The sequence below is a fragment of the Lutra lutra genome, chromosome 1, assembly GCF_902655055.1.
Source record: "Lutra lutra chromosome 1, mLutLut1.2, whole genome shotgun sequence".
NCBI classification, from domain to species: domain Eukaryota; kingdom Metazoa; phylum Chordata; class Mammalia; order Carnivora; family Mustelidae; genus Lutra; species Lutra lutra.
Genome location: NC_062278.1, coordinates 69,401,984 through 69,415,503, shown reverse-complemented (window position 1 = coordinate 69,415,503; position 13,520 = coordinate 69,401,984). Strand labels below are relative to the sequence as shown.

Sequence of the window (13,520 nt, the reverse complement as noted above, 5' to 3'; positions counted from 1 at the left end):
GGACAGCTGCTTGGAAGATCCGGTCTGGGGTAATAGTAAAAATCAGTCATATTACTTCATGTTGTAGCTTTCATATTTGTATATATTTTTAAATTTTGAAAATTCAATCTAAGAATTTAAGACATTCAAGCTCAAAGTTCAGTCATAATATTATCTGGTATCTCTCTTAGAACAAGTTAGTAATAATTGCTACCACTTATTGAATGAGTTATAACATGCATTGTATCTAACTTTATATATGTTATAGCGAAACCTCAAAGTATCCTACTGTATTAGTCAGTGTTCTCTAGAGAAATAGAACCAGCAGGATGTTCAAAAGGTCCAGAATGTACCACAGTAACATAAAAATCATTTTGAAGGCATTTGTGAGTGAAAAGTTACAGGTTCTGAACTCCCCTCATCTGCCTAGAAGCAGACTCCGCCCCGCCCCCCCAACTCAACTCATCAATCTTCTCTCTGGGAGTTTTAGAGCCGGGAAAGATTGACTCTTATCACCAGTGACAGAAGTCTGTACCACATCTAAACAGACATTGTCACAAAACTATCATATCTCCCATCTCTTCTCCTAAAGGCCCATTTATCTCTCCTTAGTCATTTGTTCTCCCATAAGTGCCCTTCCTCCCAGCAATTCTAAGAAATTATTTGTTTTCCTGCAAGTACCGTTCACCTCCTCCCCTTCCACTATTAAGATGGTCTATAATTCTAACTGATGATCCCAGTCACATTTTTCTGTGAAAGGGTCCATATACTCTTGTATATGTGCATAAATAAAAATCTGTCCTTTCTTGTACTAATCTGTGTTTTGTCAGTTTAGTTTGCAGGTCTCCAAAGGTAAGAGGGTAGAGAAGTTTTTCTCCCTGACAGTATGTGTGCATGTATATGAGAGAGACACAGAGAGAGGGAGAGAGAGTAAGAGAGAGATTTATTTTAAGGAATTGGCTTGCACAGTTGTGGAAGTTTGGCAAGTCCGAAGGCTGCAAGATAGGCTATCAAGATGGAGACCAGGGGAAGAATTGCAGTTCAACTCTGAAGATGGTTTGCCAACAGAATTCCCTCTTCTCTCAGGAAGTCAGTTGTTTTCTTTTTTTTTTTTTTTAAAGATTTTTATTTATTTGACAGATCACAAGTAGGCACAGAGGCAGGCAGAGAGAGAGAGGAGGAGGAGGAGGCAGGCTCCCTGCCGAGCAGAGAGCCCGATGTGAGGCTCGATCCCAGGACCCTGGGATCATGACCTGAGCCGAAGGCAGAGGCTTTAACCACTGAGCCACCCAGGCGCCCCGGAAGTCAGTTGTTTTCTGTGAAGGCCTTCAACTGACTGGATGAGACCCATCCACATTACAAAGAAAAATCTCATTTACTCAAAGCCTACTCATTTATACATTAAGCTTATCTAAAAAATACCTGCACAGAAACATCTAGAATAATTGATCAAATATCTGAGTATGGTGGCCTAGTCAAATTGTCATAAAATTAATCATTACACCCATAACTCCCCCATTTTAATACATGAGGACATTGAGACTCTGAGAAAATAACTCAATTGTTTCAGTTAAAATGACCTACATAGCTGGGATGAGAGTCTATGTCTGTGAATCTAAAGCCCTTGGTTTTTTCCTCTATATAACACAGTCACCCACTGCCAAGGGCCTTTTTCCAAGTCAGCTTTCACTTATTTTTTTTCTTCTAAAATTAATCTTGATCTTATTATTCCCTGTAAGCAATGATACTCGACCTTTTTTAAAACTAACATCAACTGGGGGCGCCTGGGTGGCTCAGTGGGTAAAAGCCTATGCCTTCGGCTCGGGTCATAAAATCCTTTTTTTTTTTTTTTTTTAAAGATTTTATTTATTTATTTGACAGACAGAGATCACAAGTAGGCAGAGAAGCAGACAGAGAGAGAGGAGGAAGCAGGCTCCTCGTTGAGCAGAGAGCCTGATGCGGGGCTCCATCCCAGGACCCTGGGATCATGACCTGAGCTGAAGGCAGAGGCTTTAACCCACTGAGCCATCCAGGCATCCTGGGTCATAAAATCTTAAAAAAAAAAAACAAAACAAAAAACTAACATCAACTGTACTTAACATACCTAGCAATATTATATGCAGTCACTAAATATCTGTTGACCAATTGATATCTTGGAGAGACTTTTTTTTTAAGATTTTATTTATTTGACAGAGAGAGAGATCACAAGTAGGCAGAGAGGCAGGCAGAGAGAGGGGGGGAAGCAGGCTCCCCGCTGAGCAGAGAGCCAATTCGGGGCTTGATCCCAAGACCCTGAGATCATGACCAGAGCCGAAGGCAGAAACTCAACCCACTGAGCCACCCAGGCACCCCTTAGAGAAACATTTAAAAGGAGCAGAATTGGGGCACCTGGGTGGTTCAGTCATTGGGCAGCTGCCTTTGGTTCAGGTCATGATCCCAGGGTCCTGGGATTGGGCCCTGCATCGGGCTCTCTGCTCCCTGCTCAACAGGATGCCTGCTTTCTCCCTCTCCCACTCCCTCTGCTTGTGTTCCCTCTCTCGCTATGTTTCTTCCTGTCAAATAAATAAATAAAATCTTTGCAAAAATAAAAAAGGGGGGCAGAATTTCCTAGAGCTCTAACTCTCAGTACTGATGGGTTTTGTTTGTTTTAAATATTTTATTTATTTAATAAATAAGAGAGAGCCAGAGAGAGCACAAGCTGGGTGAGAGACAAAGGGAGAGGCAGACTTCCCCATTGAGCAGGGAGCCAGATGTGGGGTGTGAGGCTCGATCCCAAGACCATGGAATCATGAACTGAGCCAAAGGCAAACGCTTAACCAACTGAGGCACCCAGGAGCCCCAGTACTGATGGTTTTAAGTTTTAATTTTGTTCATTTTGAATCATTTATTCATGATTCAAAATTAAAGAGATAATAGGGTTATAGAGTGAAAATCATTTGTATCCCTGTCACCCGCCCCTAATTTTTTTTTGTTAGAGACAACCAATCACATACATTCTTAGTATACTCTGTCCAAAATAATCTATGCAACTATTTGAATTATAGATTTCTTTCCTCTTCTCTCCTTTCCTTTCTTTTCCTTCCCTTTCCTCCTCTTCTTTTTCTTTAAATGTATGCTGTTTTGCACCTTTTTTACTTTAAAATATATCTTAGAGGGGCACCTGGGTGGCTCAGTGGGTTAAAGCCTCTGCCTTCGGCTCAGGTCATGATCCCAGGGTCCTGGGATCGAGCCCCAAATCAGGCTCTCTGCTCAGCAGGGAGCCTGCTTCCTCTCCCTCTGTCTGCCTCTCTGCCTACTTGTGATCTCTGTCTGTCAAATAAATAAATAAAATCTTTAAAAAATATATATATATATATGTCTTAGAGATCGTTCCACATCAAGTGCTCACAGTGTTTGAAAGTATCAGAAATACTTAACCATATAATATGCAAATAATAACAGGAAAATAATAATACTTAACCCCAAGTCTTCATCACTAATCTCAAGTATTTTCCAAATTCCTGTGGACAGTGCTGACATTGCTAATCAACTCTATTACATGGTAGTTTACCTGCTTCCTAAACGTTGCTCTGGTTTCTTAGCCAAGAAGAGTCTGCAAATATCTTTTGCTTCCTCTGTGAAGTTATCGTGTTGGAATCTGACCTCTTCTTTCAGGGTTCTTTGCTTTAAATCCTCTTTACTGACTTTTTCCTTGTAATCTTTGAATGGTGTTCGTCCAGCAACCATTTCATAAATACTGCATCCCATTGCAAACCAGTCCACAGGATAGGAATAACTCACTTTTTCCATTAGGATTTCAGGAGCCATATAACCATTGGTTCCAGCCTGTAGCCCCCCAAACAAGAAAGAAAACAAAACAAAAACACTAATGTGAGTGTAACAGATGCTGCTGATTGCCTTTCCAATACCCATTCTCCTTTTCTTTCTTTGTTAAGGGAATTGTAAGTATTTGGGGTGGCAATGTGTCTAATCTGTTCTAGTTTCTGCTTTCCTAGCATCCTCTGAGGGAGCTGGGGTAGGCCATGTCATCCTTTCTTGCCAATAAGTCATAAAGATGATTTAGCTGGAGTGCATTATAAAAGGGACAGATGAGGGGTGCCTGGGTGGTTCAGACAATTAACTCTTGATCTCAGCAGAGGTCTTCTCCGGGTTGTGAGTCCATGCTAGGCATGAGCCTACTAAATAAATAAATAAATAAATAAAATAAAAGGAACAGATGAGGCTGTCCTTGAAACAGGGAAGTCACTTAGCCCCTCGCTTCATCATTAAGGTAAAAAGTTCAAGTGGATGTCTCTATGATTCCCCTAAGCTCTGCCTCTGTATTTTATCCACAGACAATAGAAAGTTAGATGCATGGTTTTTTAAACGTTGAACACTTTCTGGTTAATATTGAATGTTCATACATATATATATTTTTTTAAGATTTAATTAATTTATTTATTTGACAGAGAGATCACAAGTAGGCCGAGAGGCAGGCAGAGAGAGATAGGAGGAAGCAGGCTCCCCGCTAAGCAGAGAGCCTGATGCGGGGGCTCGATCCCAGGACCCTGGAATCATGACCTCAGTTGAAGGCAGAGGCTTTAACCCACTGAGCCACCCAGGTGCCCTTGAATATTCATATATTATCTGGTCTGTGATTCCTACTCTATTTGCTATATAATGATATTAATATCACATATCTCTGCCTGTCCCTGCATTGAAAAATTAGCAGTCATTTTAATCTAAAAAGTCCCACACATGAAGTTTCATTTAACATGCATGACTGTATTTTGTAGGTCCACTTCTACTGATGACACATGCCAAATGACCACTGAGTTACAAAAATATGTATTTATACATTTAACTTAAAATTTACCACCTTAATAATTTTTAAATGTACAGTTCAAGAGTCTTAAGTTCATTCACATTGTTGTGCAACCGTAGTCACTTTCCATCTCCAGAACTCTTTTCATCTTGCAAAAATGAAAGTCTATACTCATTAAACAACAACTCCCCATTGTCTCCACTCCCTAGGCCCTGGCAACCACCATTCTACTTTCTGTCTCTACTGATCTGACTACTCTAGTAGTCTATTCCTCATGTATGTGGAATCATGCAGCTATTGTCTTTTTGTGAATGTGTTATTTTAATATTCATTAATTCAACAAATTTTTTAAAAATTTATTTATTTATTTATTTGAGAGAGAACAAGAGTACATGTGTGCACAAGGGGAGGGGCAGAGGAAGAGGGTGGGGGAGAAGGAAAGAATCTCAAGCAGACTCCAGGCCCAGTACAGAGCCCCACACGGGGCTTGATCCCACAACCCTGAGACCTGAGCCAAAACCAAGAATTGGACACTTAACTGACTGAACCACCAGGTACCCCCAATAAATATTTAATGAATATCTATAACATACCTTGTAATTATAAAAGACACAAATATACATACACACATACGCATATACACACATACATACACACTGTTTTCCAAAAACTAACTTGTTTTTGGTTAAAGTATAAATATAACCTCTGTAGCAATTAAAAATTCAAATAACACCAGGGGTACCTGGGTGGATCAGATGGTTGTGTGTGTGCCTTTGGCTCAGGTAATGATACTGGGATCCTACGATTGAGCCCTGTGGCAGGCTCCCTGCTCAGCAGGGAGTCTGCTTCTCCCTGTGCCCCTCACACCCCCTCATGCTTTCTCTCTCTTGCTCTCTCTCTCTCTCAAATAAATAAAATCTTTAAAGAAAAAGAAAAAAGAAAAATCCAAAGAACACCCTACATGACAATAAGCTTCTATTAGTACATAAAAATGATCATATAAATTATTGGCAGAGTTGTAAGAAACAGATGTGCTCTGTAAATTGACCAAGACTTTTAGAAGAGCAGTAAGATATTGAGTCATAGAAAATAATATATATCAATTTTCCCCCTGCTTCAACCAGGTTACTCCATCTTGGGAGTATATATCTCCAAATAATGCCTCATACAAAAGAAAAAGGAATCCACATTGAGATGTTCATAGTTCCATTATTCATAATGGTCACAAGCTGGAAACCTCCAAATGCCCATAATAGACTAGAGTCTATTTTTTTTAAAAGATTTTATTTATTTATTTGACAGACAGAGATCACAAATAGGCAGAGAGGCAGGCAGAGAGAGAGGAGGAAGCAGGCTCCCTGCTCAGCAGAGAGCCCTATGTGGGGCTCGATCCCAGGACCCTGGAATCATGACCTGAGCTGAAGACAGAAACTTTAACCCACTGAGCCACCCAGGTGCCCCTAGAGTCTATTGTTAATACCAACTTTTTATATATAATGGATTTCACACACTGATTACAAACATACATTCCAGGACATCAAAAAAGGTTGGAAAGTGTTTTCAGTTCTTTATCAGATGATTTTTTTTTCTAATTGCTTAAGTATATGTTTTTATATGCACTATATATATAAAATGCCCTAGGAATATTAAATTTCATGGATAATTTCTACATGGGTAACAACAATGAAAAGCATATATGACCCAAGCACTAACGAGAAGTAATTGGCCTGCTCTGGAAGTGACTGGGTCTGACAGGCCAGGCATGAGTCAGCATGGCACTGCTGTTTTCATAGAAGCTGATATATAATTTGGGTGACCATGTGTTCCGGTTTGCCTGGGACAGTCCCAGTTTACATCTGTTGTCCTGGCATCCTGTCTAGTTTTGCATTTGTCCAGACAGAAATGTCCTGTAGGCTCCCGAGACCCAGGATACTCAACTTGTATCCAAACTAGAAAATCACCGTATGGCCTCACATGGTACATGCCCAACAAAACATTTGTCGAATAAACAACAGTGAAGATGGTAACTAGATGTTTTCCACTCACTATCCAACCAATATTTATTGAGCCATGCCCTACAGTGAGTTCTAGGGAAACCAAGACACCTGATACCTGGCCGTTGCCCTTCAGGTTTTACAGGCTGGTGGAGACAGGTCAAGAGGTTAATTCAATAGAGTATGGTAAATGCCATAATGGGAGTATAAAACAAGCAAAGGGAGGCCAGAGGGTGTGTGTGTGTGTCTGTCTGTCTGTCTGTCTGTCTGCGCTGCAGATACTTCACTGAAGAGTGACAGCTGAGCTGAACCATGAGGGAGACTCTGTCCCCCAGAGAAGGCTAGGCAGCTAATGAGCACCTGCAAGAGATGGAGCCAGAAATAATGTGGGTGTTCAGGGAGCTCTAAGGAATTTGGCATTTCTGGAACACAAGATCTGTGGGATGCAATGGAGGAAGAGGTGTGGATGAGACTGAGAAACACTGTATGCCAAAGTACCAAAAATCCATTCCCAGTCTCCCTTTTCCCTCTACCAGAGAGGTCGGAAGGCTGGGCACTCCGTCTCTCAGCTTCCTTTGTACCTAAGGTGACCATGTGATACAAGCTTTATTTGAGAGGTGTGCAAAGCAAAGGTGCTGAGGGTTGGGGAAGAAGGGAAGTAAGCCTACATAGAAATACATAAAAGATACAAGACAGATTAATGGATCAATAGAGGGATGGATAGATGGAGAGACATGTGATAAAGTGAATCTAATAAAATATTAATTATTTACAATGGAATACTGTTTGGCTATAAAAAGGAATGAAGTCCTGATGCGTGCTACAACATGGATGAACCCTGAAAATCTAATTCTAAGTGAAAGAAGCCAAACACAAAAGTCCACATATTGTGTTTCCATTTATATATAACGTCCAAAATAGGCAATTCCATAGAGCCAGAAAGTAGATTAGTGGTTGCTTAAGGTTGGGACAGGGGGACTGGGAGTGACTGCTAAAGGGTAGAGGGTTTCTTTTTGGGGTAAAGAAAAGGTTCTAAAATTGTGATAATGTTTGCTTTGCTCTATGAACATACTAACACCCATTGAATTGTATACTTAAATGGGTCAATTTTACGGAATTTAAATTATATCTCAATAAAGCTGCTCAAAATATTCGTGGTAAACAGGTAGGTAATGGGCATATAGGTTCTTGTTGTGAAATTCTTTCAACTCTCCTGTATGTTTGAAAGTCTCTATAATAGAATGCAGAGGGAAGGGGGTGCCTGGGTGCCTCATTTTGTTTAACATCTGCCTTTGGTTCAGGTCATGATCCCAGGGGTCCTGGGATCCAGCCCTGCCTTGTGGGCTCCCTACTGAGTGGGGAGTCTGCTTTTCCCTCTCCCTCTGCCCCCTCCCCCCACTCATGCTCTCCAGAGCTCTCTCTCAAATAAATACATAAAATCTTAAAAAAAAAAAAAAAAAAGAATGCAGAGGGAAAGAGGAGTGAGGGAGGGGGATGCAATGCCAAGCATTACCAGGTAGCTGCTGGTCCATCAGGCACAAGAGAATCTTCTAGAAGGGTCATAAAGAGGAACTGCAAAGGAGAGTGAAGAAGGGGGAAATCCATCTGCCCAGCTCCCTCCCATCTCCTATTTCCATTTGTCAAGGATTACAAAGCTAACTTGTCTGTATTTCCAGGTATCGTCCAGACCCTCAGCACTTGCTAGGAACCAGGACTCACATTGCACAGTATGATATTTCCTCCAATTCTAAAAGAGGAGACATAATTTGGTCTACAAGAGAAGCCAACAGGGTGCTCTCCAGGAGAGGGAGAAGAGGCAGAAAGGGACTGTCAGAGGTGTGTGATGTTTGTGGCTCAATACACCTCTGATGAAATTTCTCAATGATGTACTTTGGTGTGGGGGTTTTTTCACTTCTGATGCTGGCTACTGGCTGGCCACTCAATCCGGGATCTAATGGCTATCAGAATTGAGAAATTTTCCCAAATTGTTTCTTTGATAATTTTCTCCCTTCCATTTTCTTTCCTTTCTGTTTTTGGAAATCCTGAACATATCTCCTGTGCTTCTTATCTTTTGCCTCTATTTTCCATCTCTTTGTCTTTTTCTAGGATTTCCTCCCCTGACCCCAGGAGACTTCCTCTATTTTTTCCCCAACTCTTCTATTTTTTTTAAAGTATTTTATTATGGGAAATTTCAAACATATACAAAAGAGAGACTAGAATAATAAACCCAGTATATGCTACACTCAGCTTCATCAATTATTAACAAATGGTCAGTCTTGTTTCATCTGTGTCCCCTACTGACTCCCACTGGTCCAGACTTTCCTACATCATATCATTTATATTTCACTATGAGTCTCTAAAAGATAAGGACACTTAAAAGCAAACAAACAAAACCAAAGCACTAATTCTTTAACGTTTTCGAATATCTGGACATGTTCACACTTCTCCAGTTGTCCTATAAAATTGTCCTCTAAATAGTTTGCTTAAATTTGGATCTAAATAAAGTTTACACAGTGTCATAGTACGTCTCTTAAATCTCTGCGAATATATAAGTTCCTCATCTGTCTGCCTTCCCAGTTCCCTGGAAGATTTTGTTGGAAAAGCTGGTTAAATTCTAGAGTGCCCCAGGTCAGATTTTGCTGACTGCATCCCTATGGTGTCATTTAACATTTTCCTCTATTCTTTGTATTTCCTGTGACTTAGTGACTTACTGAAATTTCACTTCTGTAAATGCTTTTTATTAAAATATCATTAACATAGAATAATGTGTACAGGTTGTAGATATTCAGTTCAATACATTTTGATAATTGAATATACCCACATAAATACCACCCAAACAAGATAAAGAATATTTCATCCACCCAGAAAGTTCCCTTGTGTCTCTTTCTAGTCCATTTTCCTCCCCACTTCCTAGGCAACCACTTTCTCATTTCTCTCACTATAGGTTAGTTTTTTCTGTTCTTGGATTTCACGTAAATGGAATTTATGGTAGATACTCTTTTGTGTCTGATTTGTTTTTTTTAACACAATGTTTTTGAGACTTATCCACATTCTTCTGCAAATTTATTTGTGAATTTTTTATTTCCAAGCGTCCTTTTCTTCTCTTAATGTTCCTTGTTTTCTAGTATCTATTCTTTTTTTTTTTTTAAAGATTTTATTTATTTATTTGAGAGAAAGAGACAGAATGAGGAGAGAGAGCATGAGAAGGAGGAGGGTCAGAGGGAGTAGAAGACTCCCCGCTGACCAGGAAGCCTGATGCGGGACTCCATCTTAGGACTCCAGGATCATGACCTGAGCTGAAGGCATTCGCTTAACCAACTGAGCCATCCAGGAGCCCCCCTCGACCCCAGTATCTTTTCTTGCTTCATGGATGCAGTATCTCCTCTTAAATCTCGTAAGATATTAATTATACATTTTTTTAAAAATGTTCCCTTCTACTCACTGCATTGTTCCTACTTTTTGTAAACTTCTTTCTCCTCTTTGTTTTTGCATAGTCTTTCATTTTGGAGGGTTCCTTCAAATAACAAGTGATCTTTCACTACTCACATTTAAGAAAGTAACACCAAAAAGCCGACAAGAAGCTTGTCAACTAATGGGCTTCACTGTAGGGTGATCTTGCCAAGCCATTTCAGTGGGGACCCCACCTGTGACTGTCCACAGACCTTTTATGTTAGGTTACTCCATTTTCCAGAGAGAGAGAGAGAGAGAGATGCTCCAATACCCCACTTGAGAGGGGTTGGCCTGCTTGGTCTCATTCTGGGAGCTAAGATGGGGAGGGGACTGAAGTGTCCCCACTGTACATAATATTTCACGTTCTACAACTCTCAGCTGGACAATATGTTCCTGGGTCCAGCTTCTCTCTTGTTCAATCTCTTCTGCTAAGGGAGGAGAAGCAGGAAGAAAGACTACAAACAACATCCAACTGCACTTTAGATGGTGGTAATTGGTAAATCCTACATAGCAACACTGATTGTGAGCTTGCTCTGTGTGTGGCACCCCTGCATTGAGCACATTTCAGAGGCGAGTGACTTCAGTGGTTAAAATAGTTAATTAGGACACCAGTTAAACATCAGTTGCTCAGTAGAAGGTATAGGGTGTGCGTGGAGAATATGACTTGTCCTTAACAAAGGATGTGAGACACAGGCTAGGGGAAAAATTGCAAATAATAATGTAAAATACTTATTCAGTGCTTATCACATGCTAAATATTTTCTTAATGGCTTTATGTAAATATCTTGTTTCATCTTTGTGATAACTATGAGATAGAAACTATTTTATCTCCCATTTTATAGATTAGAAAACTGAACTACAGAGGGTTTAAATCTTGCCCAAGTTTACCCACACAAAACTCAGCACACAGCTCTGTACTTTAAACTACTACCTTATACTGCCTCTACAGAAATAGGTTATGTGGCTTTTTCTTACCCTTCCAAGTTCCCTCCAGTATTTCTTTTCTCTCTTTAGAGTCCTCTCCTTCGAGCTCCCCATCTACCAGGGACCAAGACCTCATCTTGGTCCATTCCTGCTTAAGCTGCTTCTCTTCCCCTTTTCCCAGCATCCTTTGCCTGTATCTCTGCTAATCCGGCTGGCTGGACTGCTCCACACTACAGAGGTTGCTAGAAGAAGGGAACCAGATCCCGAGCCATGCTCCAGGACCACCCTGCTCCCTCCCCAGAGAAATAAACGAAGAATCAGCCTGCCATCTTTACAGCACTACAGCCTCTTGGTGTAATGGAAGGAGCACAAGACAGCACAAGACAGATCTAAAGCACGCAGGGTAGCTTTAGATCCATTCCAAATAATTTTGAGGACTAAATTGACCTCTTGGCCCTAAAGACAGAAAATGTCAGTGATGGAATTTTGAAGGGCACCACCTCCTTAAGGAGTGGAGGTATTTCACAGAGAAGAATGGAATTAGAGGCGCACGCCAGATTCTAAGCACCCAAATTCCATCGCAGCCTCCAGCTGAAAAAATTAATTGCCTGCCCTTTATGCCATTTGTCTTCTGCATGTGAACTGCCTCCTCAGAGTGGGGTGGGAGGAGAGAACGGGCCAAGCAGCATGGGGCAGGGTCCAACCACGCTGACCTCTCACAGCTCAGTTTAACTCCTGCAGTTACAAAGGGCCTTCACACATCCGTCTCTATGTCATCAAAATAGTCACTTTCAGCCCTTGTGGCCAGAACTTCCATTGCCAGAGCTAGAGGGATCACCCAAGTGTCAGCCGCAACAAAACTCCTAGGGGACGTTTCTGTATATGTTTTTTTGTTTTGTTTCCTTCATTTTGTTTTGTGCCTTTTGATGGACCCACATGGTCAATATCTTGTCAGGCAAAACAAGGTATACCCAGCATTGCAGGGCATCAAACATCAGACCTCACAGGGTTTAGGAAGCCAGTAAAAACACCTCCTTCCATATTTCCCCCCAGGGGGCAGCAAGAAGTCTATCTACTATAGTCACCGCGTGTGTATTGCTCAGGCCCATCAGGACAACCGGACACCTACAGGTGTTGAAACTCTGAGGAGGGTGAGCACCCTAGGGTGGGATCAGGATCAGAGCCAGCCTGTCTGGGCCGGTGTAAACACCCCTTACATTGCTCTTGCTCTTGGATGCTGGCTTCCACGGACCCTGCAGCTGTTGTCACTCTTACCCCTAGGCCTACAGGAGCCAAGTGGCAAGGCCAGGCTGGGCGGATTCTGCCTTCTGAACAGTCCCAGTGTGACTCTGGGCAGCAATGGACTGTGACGTTGGCAGTGCCGAGAACAGTGAGGGGCCTTTCCATGGGACTGAGAGGGCACAATTCACCTCTTAATAGTTTTATATATCCATGAAAAAGTGTGTGTGTGAATGCATGCATGTGTATGTTGCAGGTCTTTCAAGGTCAAGGTCACCAGTAAGCCTCCAGCTCCCACTGAATCTGAAAAGGTGGCACGCTTAATCATTAGAAGAAATGCCAACATCGTGCTCCTGGTATGTCTAGGCTGAGCTGGATTTGATGCCTGGGTGAGGAGAAAGATGCAGAAAAGGAAGCTCTCTGTGTTTGTCCGTGCGGCCCAGCAAACTGGCCAGAGGAGCAAGAGACTGCCCGCGGATGCCTCTTCCCCCCAGCTCATCACAAACCAGATCCACTGGACAGTACAATCCAAACAGAAGAGGGAATCAGAATGTACATCTTTTGTTTGCCGTGGCAGGAGAACTGTTGAGCAGAGGAAAAAAACAAGCTGAGCTTAGCGCTATCAGCTGTTTCCTGGGGCTCACTCCTTCCTTCCTCCGAGGGGGGCCTGGCCGCTTTGTTCTTGTTCCCAGCTGCTCCTCTGCGCCTTTAAGCGGTGGCCTTTGCAGACCTCAGAGGAATGCGGCCTGAGACCCCAGGGGATTTAGCTCCGAGGCTCCGCCTGCGTGCTCAGCCCCAGGCTGCAGTGTCCAGTCTCCAGAGAGCCTGCTTTTGCTCCTTGTCTGCTTTCTGCCAGCCACTTCCTAGGTGCAGTGGTAGCCTTGCCCCACGTAGCTTCCTGCCCTTTCTGACACCCCTGGGAGGACATCCATTTCAGAGAGACCCTGCAGGGAATCCAAAAGAGAGATTTCTGCAATCCTGCTTTCCACAGCCACGCAGCCTGGTGTCGTTCTGCTGTGGCTCTACCAGTTACTAGCTGGTCACCCCTAGCCAGTTACTCAACCTCTCTGAGCCTCATAGCTCTGACTTCATAGGGCCATAATAAGGATTAAAGCAATAAAACATACTGAA

General features: G+C 42.1%; 1 protein-coding gene across 1 annotated transcript in view; it reads right to left on the bottom strand.

The window, feature by feature from the left end:
• Positions 1-13,520, bottom strand: part of GRK7 (G protein-coupled receptor kinase 7) — a 32,154-nt gene that overhangs the window by 7,038 nt on the left and 11,596 nt on the right. Inside the window, exon 3 of the mRNA XM_047726626.1 lies at positions 3,530-3,804. Within this exon, the coding sequence (XP_047582582.1) occupies positions 3,530-3,804 (275 nt within the window). The remainder of the gene's footprint in view (positions 1-3,529; positions 3,805-13,520) is intronic.